The sequence below is a fragment of the Lepidochelys kempii genome, chromosome 12 (genome assembly GCF_965140285.1).
Source record: "Lepidochelys kempii isolate rLepKem1 chromosome 12, rLepKem1.hap1, whole genome shotgun sequence".
In the NCBI taxonomy this organism is placed as follows: Eukaryota; Metazoa; Chordata; order Testudines; family Cheloniidae; genus Lepidochelys; species Lepidochelys kempii.
The window spans coordinates 4150431-4177230 of record NC_136391.1 but is presented as its reverse complement, the minus strand read 5'-3'; the positions used below and the strand labels follow the sequence as shown (position 1 = coordinate 4177230).

At 57.0% G+C, this 26800-nt stretch overlaps 1 protein-coding gene across 8 annotated transcripts in view; it reads right to left on the bottom strand.

Moving 5' to 3' along the window:
* Positions 1–582: 582 nt before the first annotated feature.
* The window catches only part of MTSS2 (MTSS I-BAR domain containing 2), a 91648-nt gene continuing 65430 nt past the window's right edge, over positions 583–26800 (bottom strand). The window contains exons 7-15 of one of the 8 annotated variants that reach the window (XM_073307169.2): positions 25766–25923; positions 24314–24421; positions 22834–22931; positions 19267–19477; positions 14672–14746; positions 14208–14273; positions 12472–12648; positions 11912–12077; positions 583–5988 (exon numbers count right to left, since the gene is read on the bottom strand). In XM_073307169.2, coding sequence (XP_073163270.1) covers positions 5216–5988; positions 11912–12077; positions 12472–12648; positions 14208–14273; positions 14672–14746; positions 19267–19477; positions 22834–22931; positions 24314–24421; positions 25766–25923 — 1832 coding nt within the window. In that variant the 3' untranslated portion in view covers positions 583–5215. Of the gene's footprint in view, positions 5989–11911; positions 12078–12471; positions 12649–14207; positions 14274–14626; positions 14747–19266; positions 19478–22833; positions 22932–24313; positions 24422–25765; positions 25924–26800 lie in introns of all 8 variants that reach the window. The other 7 variants (XM_073307170.2, XM_073307175.2, XM_073307171.2 and 4 more) reach the window with 7 other exon arrangements.

Here is a 26800-nt window from a genome sequence, read left to right as displayed (position 1 = left end):
CTGTAACCTCAATAACGATTCTTTAAAATACAGCCAGCTCTCCTGGACTCCTTTCCCCCTCATGTTATTCTCCCAGGGGATCCTGCCCATCAGTTCCCTGAGGGAGTCAAAGTCTGCTTTTCTGAAGTCCAGGGTCCGTATTCTGCTGCTCTCCTTTCTTCCCTGTGTCAGGATCCTGAACTCAACCATCACATGGTCACTGCCTCCCAGGTTCCCATCCACTTTAGCTTCCCCTATTAATTCTTCCCGGTTTGTGAGCAGCAGGTCAAGAAGAGCTCTGCCCCTAGTTGGTTCCTCCAGCACTTGCACCAGGAAATTGTCCCCTTCATTTTCCAAAAACTTCCTGGATTGTCTGTGCACCGCTGTATTGCTCTCCCAGCAGATATCAGGGTGATTGAAGTCTCCCATGAGAACCAGGGCCTGCGATCTAGTAACTTCCGTGAGTTGCCGGAAGAAAGCCTCGTCCACCTCATCCCCCATCCATATTACCTTCCTTCTACAAGCTCAGTCAGGAGTTGTGGAGCAAGGAAGTGGGACAGGTGAAAGAACAGGTGAGACACAAGAACAAACGTGAGTCCCAAGTATTAATTACAGTACAACTTTTATTAATACTGGAATCTTCACAGTGCATTCGTTACTTGTAGCAGTGACTATTTAAATCAAGGATGGGGTGGGGAACAGGATAATTATCCAAAAAACAAAAGAAAAAGAGAGGGTGAGGAAAGGGTAGCAGGGGTGTGGGGGGGAAATAAATTAAAAAAAGGAACAAGTTAACAACAGCACCAGAAAAGTTACTTCAGTCGAAAGACATTTTTTTAAAAGGAAATTTTTTTCTCTGTACAAAATGAAAAATAAAACCAAAAAACAAACAGTTGTCACGCGTCATCATCAGCTCTGGTCACAATAAGAGGGGCAGGAGAGACGGGACGGAGAGAGGTTATAACTAATCTTTATTACACAGTGTAAGAGTAACTGGGTTGAGATGCGACACACACATACACACCCACACCCACACACCCCTGGGCTGGTGGGGCGGGCTGGGAACTCCCCTTTGGAGCTATGTACATCGTGGTGATCTGCTGTGCTTTGCATGAGGAGTGGGAGAGAGAAGGCGAAAGAAAAGGCCAGGGAGGGAGGAAGAAGAGGTTGTGCTTTCTTAAAGGCCTTTTACAGATCCTTAAAATAACCATTTTCAAAAAGACTAAGACCTTCGGAGCCCAGGGGAGCTCCTTGGCTGCAGTTCAGAGACCTTTGCTTTTCACATCAGAGGTGGATTGTACATGCTACTAGCTTGGCCTTTATTCTTAATGCAATCCCCCCTCTCCAGCCCCGCCCATCACACATCTACTTCAGAGAGGCACAGGGCTGCTCTGCTTGGCTGAAATGTTTCTCAAGGAACAGGAGAGCCAACCCCCAGCATGCTGTTGAAAGCCTGGCAGGCTACAGGAGAGATGAACAGTAAGATCAAAACCATGGGAGTCAACTACAGTGTGACTCCACCAAAATCAACGGGCCCTGCTCATCTCCGGTGCAACTCACCAAAATCAATGGAGATCCCCAATCACTGGGCCATTCTATCCATAGTAGCTCAGTCTGCTTATCCAGGGTCTTTGACATGGCTCCCATTGCTGCAGGATCCCTTCTGCTCAGCTACTGTTCAGTGCAAAATACAGCAGGCCAAGGGTAGCCCTCGTGTGGCTCCCTTCTCCTGTAATAACCAAATGGTGGTTCTCTGTCCCCACCGCACTGCTGTCGGCCACCTGGTGACGATGGCACCTCTGAGCTATTGGTCCTTTGGAGGGATCCTGGGTGTAAGGCCAGTGCTTCTGGCTTCTTAAGGTAAAGGGGTGAGGAAGGGAGGGGGGGTGGATTAGATCAGCTCTCAACCAATCATAACTCATCATTTCTCTAGCAAGCTGATTACTATTCATTCCTATCCAATCAGATGCAGGGAAAGACCAGCTCTCCCCTTTCCAAACCCAAACCCTAAAGACCACATAGCCACTGCCGTTCAGCCAGGACACCCTGCCCCTAGCTTCCTCCCCTCCAGTCACGCACTCACTCATCACAAATCCCTCCTCCTTCCCAACGTCACCTTCTGTCAGCCAGTACAGATGTTGTAGGTTTGGGGTGGGGGTGGAAGCAGGGAAGGGCAAGAGGCAGACAGCTTGAGCACCCTCACACTGTACCAGCTCAACATGCATGGCATGGAGGAGGCCAGGCATAGATGCAGATTCCAAGACCAGAAGGGCCCACTGGGATCACCTGGTCTGACCCCCCCCAGCATGGTACCAGCCATAGGACTTCCCCACAGTAATCCCTAGAGCAGAGCTTTTTAAGAAACAGCCAGTCCTGATTTTAACATTGTCACTGATGGAGAATCCACCTCGACCCTTGCTAAATCACTCCAATGGCTAATTACTCTACCCATGAAACATGTACACCTCCTTTCCAGTCTGAATGGGTCTAGCTTCAACTGTCAGCCACTGGCTTGTGTTAGACCTTCATCGGCTAGACGGAAGCACCCATTATTCAATGGTTGCTCCCCACGATCACAATCTATAAGAATCTACAAGTCACCCCTTAACCTTTTCTTTGTTAGCTAAATAGACTGAGCTCCTTGAGTCTGTCACTCCAAGGCAGGGTTTCTAAGCCTTTAATCAGTCTCGTGGCTCTTCTCTGACCCTTCTCCAATTTACCCACATCCTTCTGGAATGGTGAGCACCAGACCTGGACACAGGATTCCAGCAGTGGTCGCACCAGTGCCAAATACAGAGACAAAAGAACCTCTCTGCTTCTACTCATCATTCCCATTGATGCACCCCAGGATAGCATTAGCTCTTTTGGCCACAGAGTTGCACTGGGAACTCACGTTCACTGATTATCCACCCACACCTCCAAATCTCTTTCAGTCCCTGCGTGCCAGGAGAGAGTCCCCCAGGCTGCAAGCATGGCCTATGTTCTTTGTTACCAGATGTGTACTTGGACATTTACCCTTATTAAAATGAGTATTGTTTGCTTGCACCCAGTTTACCAAGCGATCCAGATCATGCTGAATCAGCGAGCCCTTCCTTTGGCACAGCTGCTGCAAGGTCTTTACGGGAGCGCACGGGCCTGCAGCAGATCCCCGTTCCTGTTCTCTCACTGTATTTATCCAACCACCATGGCAAAGCCCAGCTTATAAGCAATGAGGGAGGTGTGTCCATCAGACCAGGTTATGAACAGAACACAGACGGTCATCCCGAAATCTGTCCCCACCCTCCTGCCTCCAAAATTAACCCTTCGGTGGCTCTACTGCCTCTAACTCGAAATCCAGTTAATGCGGGGACAGTGATTGTGCCCCAGTCTATGGTTTCACCATTGACTTCTGAGGAAGGACGCAGCACCTCATCAGGTTGGCAGTCGTGGGAAAGCAGGTGCCCAGTAACCTGGTGCTGGGAGATGCCACGAGGCCATGATTATTGGGATGCTCATGATCATTAGCCCCCGGAGGCCTTGGGCTAAGCAGCGTTAAATTTACCATCAGAGCTCAGTGACAAGGAGCTGTGATCTAGGGTCCCCCTGTGCCCCAATGAGAACCATGTCCTCACTGAGAGAACTCCAGCAGGGCCTATGGGCTCTGGCCTGCCAGCTCTGCCCACCGCGTATCCAGTCGGTGCTTTCGCAGGCCGCGGCCACTGAGGCTAACGGATGTTTTGTAAAAGAGGCAGGTCTGACTCTGCCACCTTTACTCCCACTGAGTAACACCTTCCTGTGTGGGGAGTCCCCATTCTTTTCAATGGGACCGGGTGTGGAGTAGGCGAGACTGGCTGTGAGTCTGGAGGGGCAGGGGGAGAATGGCCACTGAGCAAGACCTGAGATTCCCATTCCTCATGGGATGGCATCTTACTGGGAAAGGGAAGGCACAGGGCACTGAGTCCCCGCGGCACAGCCCTGTGTAGCTTAATGCCAGGGATGGGCCTCCCAGCTCAAGGGCACTTCACCATGACAAATCCACCGGGGCCCGGTGCTGGCTGTCCCGTTCCAGGTCAGCGTTCCGTGTTCGTGCTGATCTGGCGGCTACGACTGTTAGGGGAGAGCAGGAGTAAGTGTGGGCAGATGCACCCCCCGCCGTGCTGCAAAACCCTGCATCCATCCACAGCCAGGCACACATGCAACCCCCCAGCTTCACACACACTCATGCAAACACCCAGCTAGGGACTGTGCTGCACAAACAGCCCCAGATCCCCCTGCACACTCCGAGGCTCACCTCGCAGAAGCCTGCTGGATTCCTAGCTGTCTGGCAACCCCTTTACCCTGGACTTCGGTAACCAGCCCCAGGGCAAATGCGGGCTGTGAAGCTGGATGCGGGAAAAGGTAACTCTTGAGCAGGCCGGTTCCTTTAAACTACCAATGCTGCTGGTTGCTAGCAGAGCTGTAGATGGGCACCCCTACCCCTGCCTTGTCACTACATGGCTAGAGACCCACACAAGCAGTCTAACCTCCTGAGAAACACATGTACCCAAGACCCCTGGCCTGAGGTCTGGGCAGAGCCGGGGAAGTCCTTCCACATCTCAGCTACTCAGGAGGGGAAGAGAGCCTGGCTTTTGGTACAGTGCCAAGTTTTCAACCGGAGACTATGAAGTGCTAGCCCCCAAATCCACTCCCAGGGGGCACACATGTAGGGGCAGCTGCTCCGCCAGCAAAGGCATATTGGGGAGGCAGTGACATCCAGAGGAAGAGGAGGGAGGTGGCTTGTGGGGTTACAGCAGCCAGCAGTCCTGGGCGTTGTGTGTGTGTGTCTGTCTGTCTGTGTGTGTTCTTTATACTTATTATGTAGCTGCTTATTTGAGTCCAGGTTTGTGCTCCCCCTCCACCCCCCGCAACACACAGTGGGGGTGGCCCCCTCTTGTAGCGCTGCCTCCTGCTGGCAGCAAGGAGTCTTTAACAGCCAGGAGCAAGGCGTGGGGAGGGGAGGGGGAACTAGGAGGAGCAGAAGGGCGTGAGAAATGAAATATAAAATAGGCTCCAAAACCAGTTCAGTGCCTCCTAGGTGGCGCCTTGCAAGTTTGTTAGCGAAGACTTTTAAATTTCCATTTAAATCTAAACTCGTCTCTAGCTCCATAAAGTGGCTTTGCCTCAGTGATTCTTTATTGGATTGATTTCTCTTCTGTGCTCAGTCCGGACCCTGTGTTTGCTCTCTTCCCATGGGATGCGGTGGGTGGGGGGAGTGTCATCACAATATCCGTGGGGCGGATCTGTCGTTGGTGATGGTCCTGCGCAGGCGAACCCCGCGCCGGATGGCTACCAGCATGTCTTCCGCAGGGGGGTCGCTGGAGGCAGCTGGGGGCAGAGTGGGCATCTCCACTCCAGGGCCAGGGACAGAGAGAGCGGTGGGGAAGGGGAATTGGCCCTCACCCAGGGCCCGGGCACTGGCCACCAGCTCGCCAATCTTCTCCACCAGGCTGTGCCGGTTGGCGGCCAGCTGCTGGTCCTCCTCTTCCTCCGCAGAGAGGTGCTGCCCTGCGCCCGGGTACACCGAGATCTCCATGGCGTTGCTACCCCAGGCTGTGTTGGGGAGGCTGAGCCTCTTGGGCGAGGCTTTGGCGAAGTCCAGGGTGTTTGGCGAGGCGTCGTCGGCGTAAAATACACACTCTTCACTGCCCACCCGGGTGGGCCCTGTGTAGCCAGGGGAGTCTGGAACCGTGGGGGTCTTCACCGGGACGATAGGGGGCCGGATGGGGATGGGCCCGGCGTTGGAGAGGGTGCGGCGCACTGAGGGCTTGGTGGAGGGCGTGCGGCGGATAGTGGCCACGCCAGGGGGGGCACTAGCCGGCAGGGGGGTCCCGGTGGGCAGCCCAGCAGTGGAGGCGGGGCGCTTGGTCTGGATCATGCGGCGGTAGTTCTGGGCGATGTTGCTGTTGCGCGGGATGGTGGAGGATTTGTCAAACTCGCTCTGGCTGTCGCACTCCACGTCTCCGTTCACCGAGTAGCAGTCGTAATCCGAGCCTGGGGGCAACACACAGCGTCAGCCACCGCGACCACCGCGCGCAACGCAGTCGCCAACACCACACCCGCACCACCACCACCGCAACCACCACACAGCGTCAGCGCGACACCCGCACCACCACCACCGCGACCACCACACAGCGTCAGCGCGACACCCGCACCACCACCACCGCGACCACCACACAGCGTCAGCGCGACACCCGCACCACCACCACCGCGACCACCACACAGCGTCAGCGCGACACCCGCACCACCACCACCGCGACCACCACACAGCGTCAGCGCGACACCCGCACCACCACCACCGCCGCAACCACCACACAGCGTCAGCGCGACACCCGCACCACCACCACCACCGCAACCACCGCGCGCAACGCAGTCGCCAACACCACACCCGCACCACCACCACCGCAACCACCACACAGCGTCAGCGCGACACCCGCACCGCCACCACCGCAACCACCACACAGCGTCAGCGCGACACCCGCACCACCACCACCGCGACCACCACACAGCGTCAGCGCGACACCCGCACCACCACCACCGCAACCACCACACAGCGTCAGCGCGACACCCGCACCACCACCACCGCCGCAACCACCACACAGCGTCAGCGCGACACCCGCACCACCACCGCAACCACCGCGCGCAACGCAGTCGCCAACACCACACCCGCACCACCACCACCGCAACCACCACACAGCGTCAGCGCGACACCCGCACCGCCACCACCGCAACCACCACACAGCGTCAGCGCGACACCCGCACCACCACCACCGCAACCACCACACAGCGTCAGCGCGACACCCGCACCACCACCGCAACCACCGCGCGCAACGCAGTCGCCAACACCACACCCGCACCACCGCCACCGCAACCACCACACAGCGTCAGCGCGACACCCGCACCACCACCACCGCGACCACCACACAGCGTCAGCGCGACACCCGCACCACCACCACCGCTACCACCACACAGCGTCAGCGCGACACCCGCACCACCACCACCGCAACCACCACACAGCGTCAGCGCGACACCCGCACCACCACCACCGCTACCACCACACAGCGTCAGCGCAACACCTGCACCACCACCGCAACCACCGCGCGCAACGCAGTCGCCAACACCACACAGCGTCAGCGCGACACCACCACCACCGCAACCACCACACAGCGTCAGCGCGACACCCGCACCACCACCGCAACCACCGCGCGCAACGCAGTCACCAACACCACACAGCGTCAGCGTGACACCCGCACCACCACCGCAACCACCGTGCGCAACGCAGTCGCCAACACCACACAGCGTCAGCGTGACACCCGCACCACCACCGCAACCACCGCGCGCAACGCAGTCGCCAACACCACACAGCATCAGCGCGACACCCGCACCACCACCGCAACCACCACACAGCGTCAGCGCGACACCTGCACCACCACCGCAACCACCGCGCGCAACGCAGTCGCCAACACCACACAGCGTCAGCGTGACACCCGCACCACCACCGCAACCACCACACAGCGTCAGCGCGACACCCGCACCACCACCGCAACCACCGCGCGCAACGCAGTCACCAACACCACACAGCGTCAGCGCGACACCCGCACCACCACCGCAACCACCGCGCGCAACGCAGTCGCCAACACCACACAGCGTCAGCACGACACCCACACCACCACCACCGCAACCACCACACAGCGTCAGCGCGACACCCACACCACCACCGCAACCACCACACAGCATCAGCGCGACACCCGCACCACCACCGCAACCACCACACAGCGTCAGCGTGACACCCGCACCACCACCACCGCAACCACCACACAGCGTCAGCGCGACACCCGCACCACCACCACCGCAACAACCACACAGCGTCAGCGCGACACCCGCACCACCACCGCAACCACCACACAGCGTCAGCGCGACACCCGCACCACCACCGCAACTACCGCGTGCAACGCAGTCGCCAACACCACACAGCGTCAGCGCGACACCCACACCACCACCACCGCAACCACCACACAGCGTCAGTGCAACACCCACACCACCACCGCAACCACCACACAGCGTCAGCGCGACACCCGCACCACCACCGCAACTACCGCGCGCAACGCAATCGCCAACACCACACAGCGTCAGCGTGACACCCGCACCACCACCGCAACCACCACACAGCGTCAGCGCGACACCCGCACCACCACCGCAACCACCACACAGCGTCAGCGCGACACCCACACCACCACCGCAACCACCACACAGCGTCAGCGCGACACCCACACCACCACCGCAACTACCGCGCGCAACGCAATCGCTAACACCACACAGCGTCAGCGCGACACCCGCACCACCACCGCAACCACCACACAGCGTCAGCGCGACACCCGCACCACCACGCGCAACGCAATCGCCAAGACCACACAGCGTCAGCGCGACACACACACCACCACCGCAACCACCGCGCGCAACGCAGTCGCCAACACCACACAGCGTCAGTGCAACACCCACACCACCACCGCAACCACCACACAGCGTCAGCGCGACACCCACACCACCACCGCAACTACCGCGTGCAACGCAGTCGCCAACACCACACAGCGTCAGCGCGACACCCGCACCACCACCGCAACCACCACACAGCGTCAGGGCGACACCCACACCACCACCGCAACCACCACACAGCGTCAGCGCGACACCCGCACCACCACCACCGCAACCACCACACAGCGTCAGCGCGACACCCGCACCACCACCGCAACCAACGCAGTCGCCAACACCACACAGCATCAGCGCGACACCCACACCACCACCACCGCAACCACCACACAGCGTCAGCGCGACACCTGCACCACCACCGCAACCACCGCGCGCAACGCAGTCGCCAACACCACACAGCGTCAGCGTGACACCCGCACCACCACCGCAACCACCACACAGCGTCAGCGCGACACCCGCACCACCACCGCAACCACCGCGCGCAACGCAGTCGCCAACACCACACAGCGTCAGCACGACACCCGCACCACCACCGCAACCAACGCAGTCGCCAACACCACACAGCATCAGCGCGACACCCACACCACCACCACCGCAACCACCACACAGCGTCAGCGCGACACCCACACCACCACCGCAACCACCACACAGCATCAGCGCGACACCCGCACCACCACCGCAACCACCACACAGCGTCAGCGCGACACCCACACCACCACCGCAACCACCACACAGCATCAGCGCGACACCCGCACCACCACCGCAACCACCACACAGCGTCAGCGCGACACCCGCACCACCACCGCAACTACCGCGTGCAACGCAGTCGCCAACACCACACAGCGTCAGCGCGACACCCACACCACCACCACCGCAACCACCACACAGCGTCAGTGCAACACCCACACCACCACCGCAACCACCACGCGCAACGCAATCGCCAACACCACACAGCGTCAGCGTGACACCCGCACCACCACTGCAACCACCACACAGCGTCAGCGTGACACCCGCACCACCACCGCAACCACCACACAGCGTCAGCGTGACACCCGCACCACCACCGCAACCACCACACAGCGTCAGCGCGACACCCACACCACCACCGCAACTACCGCGCGCAACGCAATCGCTAACACCACACAGCGTCAGCGCGACACCCGCACCACCACCGCAACCACCACACAGCGTCAGCGCGACACCCGCACCACCACGCGCAACGCAATCGCCAAGACCACACAGCGTCAGCGCGACACACACACCACCACCGCAACCACCGCGCGCAACGCAGTCGCCAACACCACACAGCGTCAGCGCGACACCCGCACCACCACCGCAACCACCACACAGCATCAGCGCGACACCCACACCACCACCGCAACCACCACACAGCGTCAGCGCGACACCCACACCACCACCGCAACTACCGCGTGCAACGCAGTCGCCAACACCACACAGCGTCAGCATGACACCCGCTCCACCACCGCAACCACCACACAGCGTCAGCGCGACACCCGCACCACCACCGCAACCACCACACAGCGTCAGGGCGACACCCACACCACCACCGCAACCACCACACAGCGTCAGGGCGACACCCACACCACCACCGCAACCACCACACAGCGTCAGTGCAACACCCACAACACCACACAGCATCAGCGCGACACCCACACCACCACCGCAACCACCGCGTGCAACGCAGTCGCCAACACCACACAGCGTCAGCATGACACCCGCTCCACCACCGCAACCACCACACAGCGTCAGTGCGACACACACACACCACCACGACCACCGCGCGCAACGCAGTCGCCAACACCACACAGCGTCAGCGTGACACCCGCACCACGACCACCGCAACCACCACACAGCATCAGCGCGACACACACACCACCACCGCAACCACCACACAGCGTCAGCGTGACAGACACCCCACCACCGCAGCCACCGCGTGCAACACAATCGCCAACACTACCACCACAACCAACGCTATCCCCAACACACAGCGTCAGCGCAATACACAAGCACAACACATACAATGCAATCACCAAAAACATGCAGCGTCAGCGCGACACCACCAAATGCAACTGTGTCATAAACACGCAGCGTCAGCGCAACACAGGCAATACAATCACCATCAACATGCAGTGTCAGTGCGACACAGGCCCAATCACCACAACCAACACATGCAACACAATCAACACCACATATCAGCATGGCACCCACACACCACAACGACACTGCCAGCAACAACACAACCACATGTGCAACACAATCAACACAGCATCAGCATGACGACCCCCCCCCCAACCACCAGGAACATAACACAATCAATACATAGTATCAGCATGCCATACATATGCCACAACCACACCAGCCGCAACACAACCAGAGCCATAATACATGCACCACAATCACCAGTGTCAGCATGACACAAACCACAACCTCCAGCTACACAACTATCAGCCACAGCATGCACAACACAACCACAAAACATGAACCAGCAAGACAACCACAAACGCATTACATACATAGAACCACCAGCAACAAAACCATTCCACACACAACGACCACCAGAAACTCAACCACACCACACAGCCAAAACGCTAGCACCTAGAATCAGCATGATCCAAAATACACATCACACGACCACAACATACTATAACACAACACAAACATAACAACCAGACTACACACCACACAATCAAAACATCACACACCATCACATTACACGCAACACAAAACTCATACAAAACACACACACACACCACTTACAACATAGCCACCACACTCCACCCCACAGTCATGGGTGCAAACGTGACCAAAGCCCACCCACCGCACCACAAACCATCATGCAAACACACGCTGGTGGACAAATGGAAAGCCACATTTTGCAACAGAGGTTGAAAAAGCGGACGTCATTGTCTCCTCCAGGTTGTGACAAGGAACCGTTTTTTATTTATTCAGTACCAAGGTCACCAAGGAAACCCCACCTCTGGAGGTTTTAAGAGCAAGGAGACAAACCCCTTTGCGGGCTGGTCTCAGGGTGCCCAGTCCTGCCTCCATGCAGGGGGGACGCACGGACGCACTCTCGAGGTCCCTTCCAGCCCCACAGTTCTATGAATCTAAAATACTGTTTGCAAAACTGGATGTAGAGAATTCCCTGTGGCATGATGGGAACTCCCGGTTCCCTCCCAGCCCCCAGCTCGGCCCCATCCTGCAGCTCCACAGCAGCTCCTGATTTATCCTGCCCCATTTGATCCCTTCGGCAGAAGGAATCCAGTGGCTCCATCCTGAGATCCCTGCAGCAGGACTGCCATGCGAGCAGTGGATCTCAGTGAGTCCTGGGCATCAGCCCTGGCTGAGCACGTCGCTCCAAGGCCTGGAAAACCCAGCCCCCTTGCCAGCCCGGCTGCATGGAGGCTACCTTGAGACGGGATGGTGTCTTCTGAGCAGGACGGTGTAGTGGTCTGGGTGCTGTAGCCACTGGAGTACTGCAAGGAGTCCCGGCTGCTCTTCTGGTGTTCGAGGCTCAGGCCACGGGTGAGCACCATGGCCAGGTCGCTGGCAGCAGGGGACACCTCCTCACCATGCTGTTGGAGAACCAGAGGGACCCATCACAATCTGCCTTAGCTTCCAGTCAGAGGAGTTTACTCCTCTCACCCTGGTCTCTGGGCATGACTGGGAGTCAGGAGCGACTGACATGAATATTGCAAGTCGGGCTGGGGTCATCAGCAGCACGGGGCAGGACCGATTCCCAGCCAGCAGGTCTGTGCACACAGATGGGTTTGTAAGCACACGGCCATCCCAGCGAGGGGGAGGGCAGCAAACAAGCCCCAGGGCGGGAGGGCAGGATCGGGACATCCAGGCACTCCCAGGGAACCACGAAGTGAACTGCGCAGGAGCAGAGCTCGAACCCAGCATTTAGTGCTGCAAACAGTCTCCATGGTCCCACGTTGCCCTCCCCTCGCTCCTTAACAGCTGTACCTTGGCGGCGATGGTAGCTGGGGACATCCTGGGCCTGGGCACGTCCTCCAGGTTAATTCCTGGGTACCCCATGCCGGCGGAGCCCATCTCGGCCTCCCGCAGATGCTCCACACGGTTCTTCCTCCGCTGCAGGGTGGTGACCACCGGCTGGTCGTAAGGACTGGCTTTGGACCAATCCTGCAAAAGGCAAGGCAGACCTGGTAAGACAGGGGGCTTGGCCTCAGGGGGACAGGAACGTAGCAAAGGATTAGTGAGCATGGAAAGAAACAGAGGGGAGAGTGCGGGGGTGGGAGGGAGGGAAGGGTCCTGGTGGTAACACAGAAATGACTGGCTGCAAATTAGCAGAGGCAGCGGCTGTGTGAACCATCGTGCCACCACCCTGGATGGATGGGCTGGTATGCCAGGCTCTCGCTTCTTTGTGAACCAAAGCCTCTGTCCGTGGCCACGTGTAGAGTACGAAGGCCATGTGCGTGCACGCGTCTGTGTATGTAGGTGTGCACACGTGGGCATGCGTGTGTACAGGGAGTCCCGAGGGGGGTCTAGCCTGGACCATTCAGCCCAATGCCTAGTAATAACCTCCAGCCACAATCACACCATCATCTGGACAAGATACCAACTCCACCCATTCCTTCCCTACCCATCCTTGCCCATCTCCCTCCTCACCTATCCCCACCCATCCCCCTCCCTGGTTTTCTTCCCCCCCGCCCCATCTATCTCCCTCCCGGGCACATTTCTATCCATCTTTCGCATTCTTCACCCCCTATTCCTTTCCTGTGTCCCATCTGACCCACATGTCCGCTCAGTCCCTTGTGCTAGCCCCCATTCTATGTGCCCCTTCCTTGGCGCCACAGAGCCTCCGATTCAGCCTCCTGGCAGTCAGGAAAATGCCTGGCTCTCCCGCAACTCCGCTCGTCTTGGGATCACACTCAAGCCAAGGCTGGGCCCATTTCGGGGCAGTCTCAGGTGCCCCCCCCCCCCCGTCTCTGCTTCCCTCGGAGGAAGAAGATGTGCAGAGAGGATGGCCTGACCCCCAGGCATCAGGGGTGCTGAGCAGCCGAATGACAGGGCCTGGGCTGGAGATCCCAGGGTAAGGGCTGGGAGGCAACCCAAGGCGAATGCAGCCCTGCTTCCTGTCATACGGGAAGCCGTGGGGTGGCCAACTCTGCTGTCGCAGCCAAGGAGCACAGAGGGTGAAGCCCCCAGGCCAGCGGGCCAAGCAGCGGGTTTGTCGGCCTGGAGCTCCAGGCTGCTCAGCAAGCGCTGGGGTCGCTCAGGAAGCGGGAGAGACAGACACGGTGTGTCAAGCCAATAATCAACACCTACCGTGGCTCTGCTCATCCCTTACTGGCTCACCAGCGCAGAAGCCGCATAGCCCCAGCAGCATTGGAAATATGGCTGCATGCAGCCTGCTTTGCTTTAGACCCACCGGCTAGCTTCTAGGCTGCAGGTCACATAGTGCTGGGCTGCCCCGGCACGGCAAGGACCTGTCCCGCTTCTCCACCACCTGGCCTGCCAGCCTCACCCCAGCTGGGCTCAGTGCGGGCAGCATAGCACAGCCCAGTTCCAGCCCAGGGGCAAAGTGCCACCCCTCCCTACGCAAAGCACCGGAGAGTCTACTGCAGCCGAGGGGAGGGCCCTGCCCTAGCCCCCTGCGGGGAGGAGAGACGTGACCCAACGTCTCCCATCTCCAGACCTCTGACAGGGCCTTGCCCACAGACACGCTGGGAAATACACACCAGGCTCAGGCTTCTTCGGGAGCTTCCTTCAGTCCTGGCCACATGAGCTACATTCATAGGTTTCAGCTGAAACACAGCAAGAAACCGGTGGTGAAGAAAACCCTGCACTCACTTCTGTGCCATGTCCCCCCGCAGCCAGGGAGCCGAGCAGCGTGGCAGGCAGGGGGAAGGGAAGCCAGACGCACACCAGGGCTTCAGAGCCCGTGACAAAGCACAAAGCCAGTCGAGAGCCAGGGCAGCCCAGGAGTGGAGATGGAGGGGGAGGAGGGGGAGATTAATGGGATGGGAGGGGTGCGTCTCCCAAGAGGCCCCCAGGTGCCATGCACTGTGCTGCCCCTGGGGTATCTGCATGGGAAACGTAACCCCAATGAAGCGAGAGAGATGGACAGAGAGGGGGACGTTGCTGATGAAGGCTTCACCTTTTCACCGCCTGAGCACGCCCCTGCGGTAGAGCTAGAACTAACCGAGGTGGGGGAGCTGCATTCACTAACTGACTGGCAGGTTTCCGAGGCCTCGGAGGATGCGGAACTGGAGGACTTCTGCCATGCCCAGAGTCCGTCAGCGGGAGCGTCAAACGAACACACAGAGAAGGAAGACAAGAAACCTGGTTACAAAGCCAAAGGCATGCAGCAGGAGAGGAGAGAAACGCGCCCCCCAAGCCCGGGAGCGTCTGGGCCAGCCCCACAGCCAGCAGTGCAGACGCAGCTGGAGTGCCCCAGTGAATGTTAGGTGCAGACAGACAGCCTACAGGCATGCACACGCCCCCTCCTTCCCTGCACACACGCCCCCTCCTTCCCTGCACACACGCACACGCCCCCTCCTTCCCTGCACACACGCACACGCCCCCTCCTTCCCTGCACGTACGTACGTACACACATACACACGTTCCTTCCCTGTGTACACGCGCACACGCCCCCTCCTTCCCTGCACACACGCCCCCTCCTTCCCTGCACACACGCCCCCTCCTTCCCTGCACGTACGTACGTACACACATACGTACGTTCCTTCCCTGTGTACACGCACACACATATCCTCCTTCCCTGTACATACATATACACACAAACACCCTCCTTCCCTGTGTACACACACACGCACTCCCTGACTACACATACATACTGTGACAAAGTTCCAAGCCTATAATTGTGGGCCCCGTGCTTCCTGGCACATCCAGGGGCCTCAAACTCACTAAGGCCCCAATGTGACCTTCCTTTCACAGCGTAGCGGCCAGAGTCACAGCCTCTTGGGTTACTCTCATCACAGGCCAGTATGGAAGATGGGACGGGGAAACACCCCATAGTCTGTGTTGCTCCGTAGACACAGTTCGCCCTCCTGAAGGGACCGAGTCCTGTGTCCCCTCTCAAGGGGATCTCTGTAGAGTATGGGGGCGGGGAGAGGGGGGAACCCGGGCCCACCCTCTACTCTGGGTTCCAGCCCAGGGCCCTTAAGGATAGCAGCTGTTGGTGGGTTTCCCTCCACCACTAAACACTGCTTTGATTCCCTGGGCCACTTCCCCCGTGGTCCCCTCTTCCAAGCTTCATCCCTTCCTCAGGATACAGCAATCCTTCCTCCTCCAGCTCCTTTCACCTGGGCTCTCTCTAGGGAACTGGAAAGGAGAGCTTTTAAGCAGTCTGAGTGAGACCTCGTTTGGTTCCACCTGTCCCCATTAGCCTAATGAGCTTAATTGGTTAATTGGTGTCAGGTGTCTTGATTGGCCTGGAGTCGCCTTTGTTTGGCTATCCAGGGAGCAGGGACCTGCTCACCCTGAGGCTGATATATCTGCCTTAAAACCAGGGTGAGGAGGTTGGCCGATGGAGTCTCCTGCGACTGCGGGGCCTATTTCCGATCCTCTGTCCGTTCACGTCTCCGAGCGGAGTTCCTCTGGGCGGCGTCCACCGACTCCCTTGACGCCTTTGAGGAGCGGTGGGCGCTGTCCGGGGTTCTCTGCTCGGTGTCCCCGTCCGGTTCCCTTCGTTTGACCCTTTGACCGCACTCCCGTCCCTGTTTTTTCATTAGTTGTCCCCCGTAATTAGTTGGCTCTCCAGGCCCTGTGGATCTCCCCCTTAGGCTGGGGGGGGCTCCTTTCGTAGTGGACGAGCTCCGCCCGCCCACTTCCTGGATCCCAATAGGACCACTCTCTTATATCCGTCTGGTCTGACTCCGTCACAACACACAACACAGTAATCCTCCTTCCCTGTACATATCTACACACACGCACACCCTTTTTCCCTGTACGGACGTATCCCTACACACCCTCCTTCCCTGTACGGACGTACACACGCCCTCCTTCCCTGTACGGACGTATCCCTACACGCTTTCCTTCCCCGTGTACACACGCACGCACACACACTCCCTGTGGAGGCACACATGTACGTGCTCACTGCTTATGAACCCCCACCCACCACGGCACACACCCAACACACAGAGATATAAACACCATAAATACACTCCCGCACACGTACCCAACTGCACTCCATACACACTTCTCAGACAGGGACACCCTCCATGTACCATCCAGACACACCCATGCCATCCCCACACAAACATATAACACAACCCCCCCATTGACCCATCGAATACCACACCGGATACACACATGCCTTGCACACGCTGCATGCATTCCCCCAGCACACTCACACACACACTCCCCATCCCTGACACACACAGACAACACACCATACGCACCACCCCGTACCCTGTCGCTGCGTCACCCCCAGACCTGGGCATGATGACACAGTCACAGCATTGGCTGAAGGGTGTGCACGGTGCAGGGGCCGCGGTCTCTCTCCGAAGAGCCGCTCCTGCTGCCTTCTCATGGGAAGGAGGGACAGAGCAGCCCTGCTGCCACTCCAGACCCCCCGCCCCCGCCGAGTACCCCCTGCTCTGGCTGGCCCCCAGCCCCATCTCCCAGGGGACAGAAATAGAGCGTGGGGTGCTGTGCACTACCCCTCCATTCAGCCCCTCTCCCCAGCTTCAGCTGCCTTCCCTCTGGGCTGGCCTAGGATTCCCAAGGGTCAGCTGAGTACGCCACACCCCAGCCACGGCACCGCCTGGCGCAATGGCCATGCCTTGGCTGAGAGCAGACTCCTGGAAAGGATGAAGGCCAGGTCCCCTATCCCAACAGTAACCCGGGGCGGACCCTGCTCCTGGACATTACCCTGTCTTGTTCACTCAGCCGGCGTCCAACCCCCAGCCACACCAGCAGGAAAGCTGCACAGTGTTAGTGAGATTGGCTTAGCGCATCCACATTGCACGTTACCTCCCCAGTTATGTACTCAGCCGCACCAAGCTGGGTTAGGGTTAGAACCAGAGCCAGGGGTGTGAGCAGCCGTCTGAGTCGTGCATGCAGCCGGCGGACGCTTTGCCCTTTGCCCACACTGTCCCGATCATCCTGCGGGAGCCATGTCCCTGCCACAGCCAGGGCAGCCAGAGAGCGAGCTAACCAAGGGGCCAGCCACCGCCACATGTGGAAACTCATCACAACGCCAATCCTGGCTGCCCTAAACGGGGTGCAGGGACAGCTCTGCAATGCGGGCCTCGTGCTGCTGACAACGTGCACTGCCCTTAGCAGTCCTTTCCACACCTACCATGCCCAAGCAATCCAAGCGCTAGGGCCAACTGGTCGGTGCTACAGACCGAGGGCTTCTGGCTTTCACACGTCAGACTTGAAAAATTAGAGGGAGGGTAACTACTGGCGAATAAAATGAGGGGAGGGCAAGCCCAGCTTCCCAGGGGCTGCTCCTGATGCCAGCAGCCCCGTGTGAAGCCGATGATGGGTGGGGAAGAGAACAGGAGCTATGCTGTATCTGAATACCGTGCACCTCTGGAATTCCATGCTGAGAGCCTGGAGCCTGAAGGCACAGCAGGGCAGTTGCCTAAGCCATCTCATCCCTCCCTGCTGCTGGCTTTTGCGAGTCCTTTGCAGTTCCATGCTAAAGGCAGGATGCCTGTGGCATGGGTCACTCTGAATATTTCAGTGCATGTCACGGTGAAGTGTGGATACTCTCCAGAAAATGCCATTCCAGGGCTCCAGGCTTCCCGTCTCTCCCTGATGCAGACAGAAAGTGCTCATCTTAACAGTCAAAAGACGTTTCTTGCATACGCCCAAATTTGCACTGGGGTAGTTAAACCAGTGCAAACCCGTGTGTACACTCTCACTCTGGTTTAATGGCCGTTTATTTAGGTTAGACTTAAACTTGTTTCTCGGTGACTTCTGCTAACTAGAGATAAGCCTGGTTCCAACCAAAACAAGGGCGTCCACACAGCCCTGGGCACCTACGACAGTTTAAAATCATACCAAGTGGCCTATTGCCCTGCCCTGCCGAGTCACCCTGGGCTGGGACACAGCTCGGCGGTGTCCCCAGCAGTACAATCTGCCCATGGCTGGGGGATGTTCTGGGGATGGTGCAGAAACCCAGCCGCTCTCTCAGAGCTGGGCTGGCTCTGCAGGTCCAATACCAATGGCTCGGGTCTGTCACTAAGGTAAGCAGGTCAGCCTGGGGCATGCAGGGAATAAGAAGGGGCCACGTTTTCTGATCATAATGCAAGTTCGATTCTGTCTATTTCCCCTCCCAAGGCCCCTGAGATTGTGTGGCAGTGGTTTCCCCCCTAAATCTTACTGCTGGGGCTTCAAAATGGCTTGTTGGGCCAGCTGACAAGAGAGGCGCCGCGGTGAAGAGACCGTGCAGAAATCTGCCCAGTTATCCCATATGGATTCACTGCCATGCTGTGGGAACCGGGTCAATGTGAATTAAAGCCATGTCCCCACCTCATCTGCATTAACCCTCGCTGTGCCCCACAAGGCGGTCGGTGAATGTTGCCCCTCTCTGACAGATGGGGAACCTCAGGCAAATCAGTGGCAGAGGCAGGATTAGAAGCCAGGAATCTCTGGGTCCCTGCGCTCTACCCACTACACCCCGCTGCTTCGCTCAGGAGGCATGAGCACGTGTGATCTGATGTGGATCACTGTGGTGGCGCCTTTCCCTTTCTTTTTAAAGGGGTGTGTAGAATCCAGAGGGCATTCACTCACGTCAGCTCAGCGATCGCCCCATGGCCCCCTTACCTGACTGGTGATGTCAGATGGCATCGGAGAAGGCGGCTTGGAGTACGTGGCATCCTGGGAGATGAAGCCAGAGTCGTGGGAGGAGACGCTGGACAGGCGGGTGTTGGCATTAACCGGCTGCGCCAGGCTGCGGTAGCGATAGGTGGAACCTGGTGAGTATGTTTGGGACCCGCTGGACCAAGCGGTACCACCCTTTGTACTGTTAACACTGCTGCGGGGACGGCGGGGAGGAGGGATGAGAGGGGAGTGGGAAGAGGGAGGAGGGGTGGCAATCAGGAGAGAGATGCATGTTATCAGGGTGAGAGGGGTTACGAGGAGGGCAAAGGAAGGAAAAGACAGTTTCAGACAAAGGTCCGCCACACAGATTTATACACGACAGGACTAGAGTTACAGACCAGGGGGGTGGGAGGGAGGGGGAGGGACGGAAAGGAGGGCGCACTCCTGCATTTCTGTCTCTGGGGCAGGCTCAGTTTCTGCCCCCATGCAGCATGCACCCTCCAGCACACACTCATTCTGTGGGTCCCACCTGTCCCACTGACCCCTCTCTAGCCCTGTCCACCCCGAAGCACATTCCAGGGCAAAGGGGAAGAGCCAGCAGGGGAGGTGCTATGGAAGGCCAGAGGTTCAGTTCAGACGTGCACCCACAATAGTCGGGGAGCTGTTCTTCCCTAGATCCCAGCACCTTCCTGGGGGAGCCTAGATCTGCCCTAGGAATTATTTTGGGGAAGTCCTGTGCACTGTGCTCTAAAGGAGGCCCGACCAGGTGAGCACAAGGGTCACTTCTGGCCTTAGAATCTATGAATGAAAAAGTGGGTCGGTATTGTTACCCCCATGTTTACAGATGGAGAAACTGAGGAAGAGGGACACACCCATGGCCGAAGATGCTCTTAAAGCACACGCAAAGTATCTGTGCAAACTGGCTGGGGTGCTATGGCCCCAGGAGACTTCATCTCCTCTTCAGCAACCGTTGAGCACTCCTTTAGTGTGTGATGGTGCCTGGGACAGCTGGTGCATCTGTGATGTACCCAGCCTGGCTCCATTCCAGTACGTGATTCTAAAGACTTGAGTATTGACCAGCACTGGCCCCAAAAGCTGCAGGATCAGGGATCACCGCTGGCAGGCCCCTCACACACTCGCTCCTCTACATTCTGCAGTGCCACAGGGGAAATCCTGAAGCCGTTTCAGACACATTTTTAAAATGCAGGTTTTCACTGTGTTCAGTATTAAGACGAGTAAGACATTGGGTGTCCAGGAGCCCTAGGCAGGCTGATTGGGAATTCAGTTCTATTTATCGTAGGCTGCACCCATATTTTCATTTTCCCCGTGGCACAGGTGCCCATCTTTAGGTTCCAGGGCCAGACGATGGGGCTGGTTCATACCTGGCAGACCTATCACTTCAGCCTGTCAGCAAACATCTCTGAATGGGTGACTCTCAGGTCATAGAATCATAGAATCATAGAATATCAGGGTTGGAAGGGACCTCAGGAGGTCATCTAGTCCAACCCCTTGCTCAGAAGCAGGACCCATCCCCAATTAAATCATCCCAGCCAGGGCTTTGTCAAGCCTGACCTTAAAAACTTCTAAGGAAGGAGATTCTACCACCTCCCTAGGCAACGCATTCCAGTGTTTCACCACCCTCCTAGTGAAAAAGTTTTTCCTAATATCCAACCTAAACTTCCCCCACTGCAACTTGAGACCATTACTCCTTGTTCTGTCCTCTTCCACCACTGAGAATAGTCTAGAACCATCCTCTCTGGAACTACCTCTCAGGTAGTTGAAAGCAGCTATCAAATCCCCCCTCATTTTTCTCTTCTGCAGACTAAACAAGCCCAGTTCCCTCAGCCTCTCCTCATAAGTCATGTGTTCCAGACCCCTAATCATTTTTGTTGCCCTTCGCTGGACTCTCTCCAATTTATCCATATCCTTCTTGTAGTGTGGGGCCCAAAACTGGACACAGTACTCCAGATGAGGCCTCACCAATGTCGAATAGAGGGGGACAATCACATCCCTCGATCTGCTCGCTATGCCCCTACTTATACATCCCAAAATGCCATTGGCCTTCTTGGCAACAAGGGCACACTGCTGACTCATATCCAGCTTCTTGTCCACTGTCACCCCTAGGTCCTTTTCTGCAGAACTGCTGCCGAGCCATTCGGTCCCTAGTCTGTAGCTGTGCATTGGGTTCTTCCGTCCTAAGTGCAGGACCCTGCACTTATCCTTATTGAACCTCATCAGATTTCTTTTGGCCCAATCCTCCAATTTGTCTAGGTCCCTCTGTACCCTATCCCTGCCCTCCAGCGTATCTACCACTCCTCCCAGTTTAGTATCATCCGCAAATTTGCTGAGAGTGCAATCCACACCATCCTCCAGATCATTTATGAAGATATAGAACAAAACCGGCCCCAGGACCGACCCCTGGGGCACTCCACTTGATACCGGCTGCCAACTAGACATGGAGCCATTGATCACTACCCGTTGAGCCCGACAATCTAGCCAACTTTCTACCCACCTTATAGTGCATTCATCCAGCCCATACTTCTTTAACTTGCTGACAAGAATACTGTGGGAGACCGTGTCAAAAGCTTTGCTAAAGTCAAGATACAATACATCCACCGCTTTCCCTTCATCCACAGAACCAGTAATCTCATCATAGAAGGCGATTAGATTAGTCAGGCATGACCTTCCCTTGGTGAATCCATGCTGACTGTTCCTGATCACTTTCCTCTCATGTAAGTGCTTCAGGATTGATTCTTTGAGGACCTGCTCCATGATTTTTCCGGGGACTGAAGTGAGGCTCACTGGCCTGTAGTTCCCAGGATCCTCCTTCTTCCCTTTTTTTAAAGATTGTTTGACAATCTTTTGAATGTTTTCAAGCTTTTCTTTGCAACCACCAGGGCTAGAAACATATTCATTTTTAAGAAAGCTGAGATTCTGGATCCCAATTTGGTGGCAAAGGGTGAATTCCAGGGAAATTCCTAGCCCACAGAATGGTGGAATACATGGGGCCTGACCTTATACTTCTGATAAAGGCTCCAAGCCTAGGGACTTTTCAGGTGTGTAAGTGAGTCAGGTCCAATCACATACTCCAGGAGGGAGAGAAGAGACAGACAGTTCAATTAACTTTGTAACCATTCTTTGACCCCATGTGTTCCACAAATCCTCCCTCCACCAAGGGCCCTTCATATTAAGTATTACTGAGTATTAAGATTCTCACGTAAGCATCTCCTCTGGGGTTACACAGGCATGGTCTGGGCATGAAAAGCACTGATTGTGAAAAGGAGTTCATCTGATGGAGGATTAAGCCCCATGCCACAGATACTGATCTATGCTAACCCTCAGTGCAATGCTTTAATGATCAATTAGCATCTGATCCACACAGGGTCTTGGCGACATTTCATCATGCATTCTTCTCCCTGTGCCTGAGGACCTGAGCTCAGGCCGGGTATTTGGCGTTATCAGCTGAGCACTCAAGCACTTACACAATGAGGTTGTGAGTATTAAAGCAGAAACTCCTTCACCCCCATCCTGAGTATGTTTGTGAAGTCCCCTACTACAGTCTGTACTTACCTGCACATGCTGGACTTGCGGGAGCCAGAACTGCTGGGGGAGGATGGAGGAGTCTGATAGGACCAGCTGTAGTCAGAGCCTTTCAGGTCTTTGATCACCTGCAGGAGGAAGGAGCCAGGCCATGTTAGCAATGTAGCTTATCAAAGAGCAGGAGAAGGGGTGACTTGCTCACCGTCTGTAAGTACCTCCATGGGGAATAAATATGGAATAGTGGGCTCTTCGTCTAGCAGGAAAAGGACTCACACAATCCAATGGCTGACACAATCCAAACTGAGCCTGGAAATATGGCATTAAAGGTCTCATAGGGAGGGTAATTAGTCACAGGAACAACTTCCCAAGGGTCACGTGGATTCTCCATCACTGGCCACTTGTCGGTCCAGATGGGCTGTTTCTCTCAAAGCTCCACTCTGGGAATGGTTGTGGGGCCGGCCTCTGGTCCCTTCCATGCAGGAGGTCAGGCTAGGTGATTGCAATGGTCCCTTCTCGCCTTGGCATCTCCAAATCGACGAAACTGCTCATTTATAACTAAGTGCTTCCATTCCTCTCCCCTCCCTCTCTCCCTCCCTCCCTCCAGCAAGACTCTCGTGTCACGGAGTCCTTGGGCGATGCTCTGGAACTGCTCCCTACGAAGCCAGGCAGGACTCTGAGGAAGTCTCCTTTCTGGGAGCAGACTGTCTCCAGGGGACACAGCTCACACAACTTCCACCTTCCTGGGTCTGACCTCGGAGCATTCAGCATCCTCTGCCCCTCCGTGCGCTTCCCACAGCGAGTCCGCCCAGGCGGGATCCTGGGGAAGCCAGAGGGTCCTGCACCCCAACTCTGCAGTCAGACGTGACTCTCAGTCAGCCAGTAAAACAGAAGGTTTATTAGATGTCAGGAACACGGTCTAACACAGAGCTTGTAGGTGCAGAGAACAGGACCCCTCAGCTGGGTCCATTTTGGGGGGCAGTGAGCCAGACAACCCCGTCTGCACTTCACTCCAGGCCCCCAGCCAGCCCCAAACTGAAACTCTCTCCAGCCCCCCACCCTGCTCTGGGCTTTGTCCCTTTCCTGGGCCAGGTGGGCACCTGATTCCTTTGTTCTCCAACCCTTTAGCTCTCACCTTGCAGGGGGGAAGGGCTCAGACCATCAGTTGCCAGGAAACGGTATCAGCCATTCTCTGTGTCCAGACCCCTGCACACACCTGCCCTCTAGGGCTCTGCAACGATCATACACCCTTATCCCACAACCTGGATACTTAAGAACTGCCTAGGGGAAACTGAGGCACCCCCACAATATTCAGAGGAAACTTTAAGAACAGTCCCGCTTCGTCACACCTCGATGGACATCTGGGTTAGCGCTGTAGGGGCCAGCTGCTCTCTGCTGCCAGTGGACACATGCTGCTGTCTCTCCTCCCAGAAATATTCCCCCTCCCGAACATTCCCATCCCCCTCTTGCACTCCCTCCCTCCCCCTTCACAACCAGTCCTTGTGCTCCTCACCTGCTCGCTGGCAGGGGGCAGCTTGTGCGGCTCTGCAGTCAGCACCACCAGGTCCTCCATGATGCCCTGCAGGTGAGTGATCTCTCCCAGCATGGTGATCTCGCCAGTCTGAGCGGCAGGAGGAGGAAGCATCAGCAGTTGGTGCCGTGGGAACCAGGGCTTTCCCCTTCCCTTACTGCCCTGCTTGGCTTCCTCCAAGTCAGCAGTGTCTTACGCGGCGTGTGAAACTCGCTCTGCCTGCCAGCCGGCTGGCCCTGACTGTTCTGCCAGCCCCCCAGCAGAACGCCTACAAGACCCTGCCTGAAGCCATGTCAGCATCAGAGGGGTGGGGCAGCCAGAGTAGCTCATCAGCCCGTACTTGGCACAACCCCAGAGAAGTAAAGAGAATCTAGATCCCAGCCCCACTCCGCAAAGCCAAGGGAGGGATGTTGATTTACATCAGTGGAGGATCTGGCTCTGGAAGTGTAACTGGAAGCTGCCACTGCACCATCCCCTGAGTGAAGTGGGACTGGCTAGCCTCCTGGGGAAGAAGCAGGACCATCAAGGGCTGTGATTGGCAAATTCCCAGCCATTCCATGGAGCAACTGTCCTTTCTCCCGCCACCAGAATCTCCCTGGCAGCACAGCTCCAGGAGATCCGCAACCTGGTTCCCTGTGACCTTCACCTCGGGGAGGTGCTAATGTCAATCCCTCCAGCATTCACCTCCTTGGAATTTCACCTCAGAGCCCTGCAGCTGGGGACAGAGTTCTATCCATCAATCACCATACATCCAAGGCAGCCAGAAGGTACTGTCTGTTCTAATCCATGACATGGGACAAGGAAACTGATCGGTATCAGCCACTGCAATGAGCTGCTCCTGGGACTCTGAGAAAGGCCGCTGGAAGGGGCCAGGACATGGACTAACTTCCCTGCTCTTGGGAAACATCTCCTAGCATCTTTAATGCCCCCCACCCCGTCCCAATTTTTCACACATGCTAGCTGGTCACCCTGACCGTAGCGCTCACCTCCCAACTGTCCCAGCTTTCACGGGACTCTCCCACTTTGACCCCCAAAGACCCTGTCCTGGTTGAAAGCAGTTTTTCCTGAGACCCCCATCTGAGGGGCACCCCTAAACTGAGCGGTGAAGAGGGTCTGGCTTGGCTGCCTCTCTGTCTCCCTCTACGGAGGGCAGGACGAGCCAAACCTGAGTGGCACCACGTCCTGTTGGGAGGGATACCTTAGAGACACAGAAGCCTGCCTCCTCGAATCTCTAGGATGAGACTGCAGGTTCCTCCATGCTTGTGAGAGGGTTTGTTGCTGGGGAGATGGTTGGAGGCAGTGGGGAAGTGGCTGTTGGGAGATCCAGAGCAGGAGCTGGTTGGCTTCTGGCTTGCTTGGCTGGTGGGTTTGAAAATCAGCCTGCTGGGCTCTAACACACCTCTCCTCAGAAGGGCCTGGGGCAGCAGCACTTACCACCACTGGCTGCAAGAAGGTGATGAAAGTGCAGAAGCGGCCCCTCTCCTCAATGAGGGCCTTGCGGACAGCCTGCTTCTCAGTCTCTTCCAGAAGGAGGTACATGTCATTGACGTCTTGGAGAGCACTGTCCAGCTGGGGCTGTAGGTCCCCCTTCCCTGAAAGGAGACAAGGACACAGAGACATCATCCACTCTCCACTCACCGGTCCCGAACCTGCTGCCTTCCAGAGATCTTCCCTCTTCCATGCTCTGCTGCTGTGAAACTGAGGCAGGCAGTGGGGGATGTCAGTCCTTGGACAAGACACTGCAGAATTTCACATGAGCAGCCACCAGCACAGCATCTCACAGAGCGTTTAGGACTGCTGCTACCGAACCGTGGACAACTACAGCCTACGAACTGCAGCACGAGCTCCCCTGCTGCAATCCCAGGCCATAGGCTCTAAACCGCTGAACACCCAATGCCAGGTCACTTGTGGGAAAGTAATGTAACTCCAACAAGCCTCCTGCCAGCATGTCAAGGGCTCTCCTGAGACATAGGGTGCTGTAAGAATCTCCCTCTGCTGGGATGCTCTGAGCTCACTGAGGGATGCACGTCGGTCCACGTAAGGGGGAATCAACACAGAAAAAAGCCAGTGGCTGGCTTTGCTCAGGATCTCCACGCGGCAATACAGCCCTGGAGTTCTTCCCGAGGCCTGTGGAGGAGGCCTTCTGCCCAAACCACGAGGACAGGGAAGCAAGGCTGAGGATTAGCTCCTGGGCTAATCATCCACCATGACAGACACAATGGGCCATGTGTCATCTGGCCGGTCAGTGGAGCTGCCCCAGGGAAGGACATGGCTCAGCCTCTTCCTAGCGACAGTGCTATAAAAGAACTGCAGGACACGGAAAGGTGCTCTCTCCATCTGCTGGGTTCAGAGATCTCCAGTCTCCGTTGACCCGTCCACTAGCTTCTTTCTGTTGCGGGCTCCACAGCTGAGGCACCAGCTGACTAGTATCCCAGCTGCAGCGTGACCCCAGCCTTGCCTTCACCAGCT